The sequence below is a fragment of the Pyxicephalus adspersus genome, chromosome 2, assembly GCF_032062135.1.
Source record: "Pyxicephalus adspersus chromosome 2, UCB_Pads_2.0, whole genome shotgun sequence".
In the NCBI taxonomy this organism is placed as follows: Eukaryota; Metazoa; Chordata; class Amphibia; order Anura; family Pyxicephalidae; genus Pyxicephalus; species Pyxicephalus adspersus.
This window is the reverse complement of record NC_092859.1, coordinates 6,254,946-6,258,731: the sequence shown is the minus strand read 5'-3', so window position 1 is coordinate 6,258,731 and position 3,786 is coordinate 6,254,946. Positions and strand designations below refer to the sequence as shown.

General features: G+C 42.2%; 1 protein-coding gene across 1 annotated transcript in view; it reads left to right on the top strand.

Annotated features, from left to right (window-relative positions):
* The first annotated feature begins 6 nt into the window (after positions 1-6).
* Positions 7-3,786, top strand: part of WRAP53 (WD repeat containing antisense to TP53) — an 18,539-nt gene continuing 14,759 nt past the window's right edge. The window contains exons 1-5 of the mRNA XM_072398854.1: positions 7-636; positions 1,595-1,693; positions 1,830-1,954; positions 2,138-2,346; positions 2,659-2,762. Of these exons, the coding sequence (XP_072254955.1) occupies positions 101-636; positions 1,595-1,693; positions 1,830-1,954; positions 2,138-2,346; positions 2,659-2,762 (1,073 nt within the window). The 5' untranslated portion in view covers positions 7-100. The remainder of the gene's footprint in view (positions 637-1,594; positions 1,694-1,829; positions 1,955-2,137; positions 2,347-2,658; positions 2,763-3,786) is intronic.

Genomic DNA, 3,786 nt, shown 5'->3' with positions numbered 1-3,786 from the left:
TGGGTCTTCAGAAAGTCATATTGTTGTTGCCAAGTCTTGCACTGATAGTTTGGTTGAAGAGGAAGACACCTTGGCATTTCAAGCAAGGAAGCCTCCTGAGATGTTGGCTGAGGAAACACTTGGGTCTTCAGAGAGTCACATTGGATCTGGGGAATCTTTCAACTTAGTTCAAGAGGAAGACCCTTTAAAATTTCAAGCTGTGAAGCCTCCTGAGATGTTGGCTGAGGAAAGACTTGGATCTTCAGAAGGTCACGTTGTGGAATCTTGCATTGATGGTTTGGTTCAACAGGAAGAGCCCTTTGCATTTCAAGCTGTGAAACCTCTTGAGATCTTGGCTGAAAGACTTGAGTCTTCAGAAGGTCACATTGCTGCTGAATCTTCCGAACATGGTTTGGTTGAAAGGATTGGCACTAAGACCAAGGAACAAAATATTCATCCTGGAAGTAGTGCAGGTGGTGAAGGTTCTTCGGATAACAATGATCTGGATTCTGAGGAGCCTCCAAACAAGAAGCGGTGTCTTGATCACATGGGGACGGTCTGCAATGTTTGCTCCCATGAGGTGGAAGATGTCCAAGAAGCAGAAATGGAACAGGGAAATCCAGAAGACTCAACCAACACTACAGAGGAGATCTATTAGTAAGAGACCAGTGGGGATGTTATACTGTGGGTTTGGTGGCTGTGTCCCACTGTTGCATGCCTGGAGCTGCATGCCTGTCCCTAGGCCCATATAAGAACCACCTCTGCTTATGTTCAATGTGAACCAGTGCGTCACCCCTACAAGTGCATACACACCATTCTGCCTTTGCTTATTTGCATAGTAGACTGTGTTTGCCCCCATGGTCCTAACTTCCAGTACACAGTGTTGTCACCAGGCCCTTTTAGCTGGGCGCACCGCCCAGCACTTTTCAGTAATGATAATGTTTGGTCACCTGTAGTTAGCTGAGTTAGCTATCAGGTATTTTATACCTTTAGGCAGCATCGTTGGGTCAGTGGCGGGCCTTGCAGTGCTGGATCCCAGGTTCAAACCCCAGCCAGGGCACTATCTGCTACATGCCAAGTGACCAGGGAATATCGTTCAACTTTTAGGTGTTCATCAGGTAGTGGGGAAAGATTCTAAATCTAGAACAAAGACTTATTCTGAGGTGGCTAGTGGTTAGTACTGCAATCTTTTTGCACATGGTAAATATGTTGTTTCTCCAGACATTTATCCTGTGGTTGGTCATGGACACAGCAGAGCACTGGGGTATTAGTGCCCCCCCCTTGGAGAAGGGCATTCTGATCTCTCTATGGGCCTACTATCTCCTTGTACTGTCCATTCACAGACTGGGTCAATAGCAGCCTGGGTTCAAAGGAAAAAATTGTAACTGTTACTAGCCATCAAACTCTGAAGTACTCTGAACTAAAGGTCATTATTGCAACAGTAGATGCTGTATCAGATACTTATTATCTAGTTAGTTTTGGTTGGAGTTTTGCTTTAAGAAAATATCATTTGTTTGTTTCTATTGGCATTTTTTTTGTCTTTATTTTCACCTTTTGCATTATTTGGAGTATATAAGATATTCTAACAAGCAGATTTTCTTTCTGCATCTCATAGTCCAGCATCGTATGACTTCTCTCAGCCTCCATGGACGCTGACTGGAGCATGGAACGAATACACCAATGTTCCTGAGAATTTCCTGAAAGGCTGCAAGTGGTGAGTGCCATCATTCGTCTCAGGTGACCATCGCCTGGCATAGCTTAGGGGGGCGTTCACACCTCTGCGTTTTCAGGCTTTTGTAGGAGTTTTTTTTTACAGCCTGTAAAAGCCCTGCAAAAAATAAAAATATAAATCCAGCCGCTCACTCCTTGTCTTTCTCTCCCGATGGCTCTTTGCTATTTGCCGGTTTTGATAAAATGATCCGAGTGTTTAATACTGCTCGCCCAGGAAGAGACTGTGAATGTCGGCCTACTTTCCGTAAGTACTCTGGAGATTTCAAATAAAATGTTAACAAATAATAATGTGCACATTTAATATTACTGCCGTGTAATGTCCTGCCTCAGCACTGAATTAGATTGATTGCACTGTACATAAAGATTATATTATTACTCTGAAGGGGATTTCATGCATCTGACTTTCAATCCTTCTGCTGTCTTACAGAGAAGAAGCAGGGTCAGCCGGGTATCATCTCCTGCATCGCGTTCAGCCCTTCTCGGGACATTTATGCCTGCGGCTCATATTCAAAGTGTCTGGGCCTGTACTCCTATGAGGAAGGGATCGCTCTGTCTGTAATGCACGGCCCACATGGAGGGGTCACTCACGTACTCTTCTCACCAGATGGGAACTGTATATTCTCTGGAGGAAGGAAGGCAAGTTTTATCTTGGTGAATTCTTTCCAAATATTCTGCTCTGCTGGGAACTGTATATTCTCTGGAGGAAGGAAGGCAAGTTTTATCTTGGTGAATTCTTTCCAAATATTCTGCTCTGCTGGAGGACTCTGCTCCTTCCTCTATAACAAACCTCTCCTGAAACACTCTGCTGGAGGACTCTGCTCCTTCCTCTATAACTCTCCTCTTCTGAAATACTCTGCTCTGCTGGAGAATTCTGCAGTGTTGTCTTTCATTATCATGCGCGATTGTGTGTTTAATGAATGTGTTGTTTTTATGGTTTTGTTCTCTCAGGACTCTGAGATTCTGTGCTGGGACGTTCGACAACCTGGCAGGATTTTGTGCTCCTTGAAGCGAGATGTTACCACCAACCAGAGGATCTACTTTGATATGGACATGTAAATATATATTGGCTGTGCACTGGGAGAATGAAGGGTTTGTTCAGACCTGGGGTAAAATCGGACATTTTGGAGGGGAAAATACATGAGATTGGAGGGCATGAGTTTATTCATTGCACAGGCAGCAGGAGGTGGCAGCGTATCTAACTGTAATCCAGACACCTCTATAGATTTCAATGGAATGAGATTATAACTGTTTAAGAATTTCTAGAGGGACTTTTTTTTATGTTTCCAGATCTTTTTGATGCCTGCTAATTGCCAGGTGACAACACTTCTGCCCCATAGAGTGACAACAATGGCTGCACGCAGCACAGCTGATTATCCAATTCCATCCTGAGCTGACAAATCTGACACCTTATATGAAAAGGTGAAACCATGGGTGGATATTAGGAACATTTCTTCCCAATAGGGGAGGAGGAGCTGAAACCTTGGTATGATACCATTCCTTATTCTCTAGTATTCAAAGACACATTTCTACGCAATTACTATTATCAGCATATGCACTATTTCCACCTACATCAGATGGTTTAATAATAATATTTTTATTTTTTTCTACATTCACTAAAGCTTGATGTTGTGATGAAGAAAGATTGGAAGGTTTAGAAATATTGTTCCAATTAATTATTATTATTATACAGGATTTATATAGCGCCCACATATTATGCAGCGTTGTACAATAAATCATCTTTTTCAGTACATTAGTGAACATGTTGACAAACGTGAATATCTGTGGAAAAATGTGGATTTGGGATGAACTTCTGGAATCATGGTTGAATCAGGGCCTTGTAGTGAGGAACAAACTAATGTTAGCCCATTCCAAGCAATTGTATTTTTTTTTGCTTTGTTTTATGGAAATTCTTCTGAATAAAACTTGTAACTTATTTTAATATGTTCTTATGTCAGAAATTTTGTTACTTTCCTTCATTACTCATATAATCAAGAAGATACCTTTTTATGCCCAGCTGAGGAACAAAGAGCAGCCAGGTGTATTGGTAGCCCAGATTTGGTTAGAAAGGCATCCAGG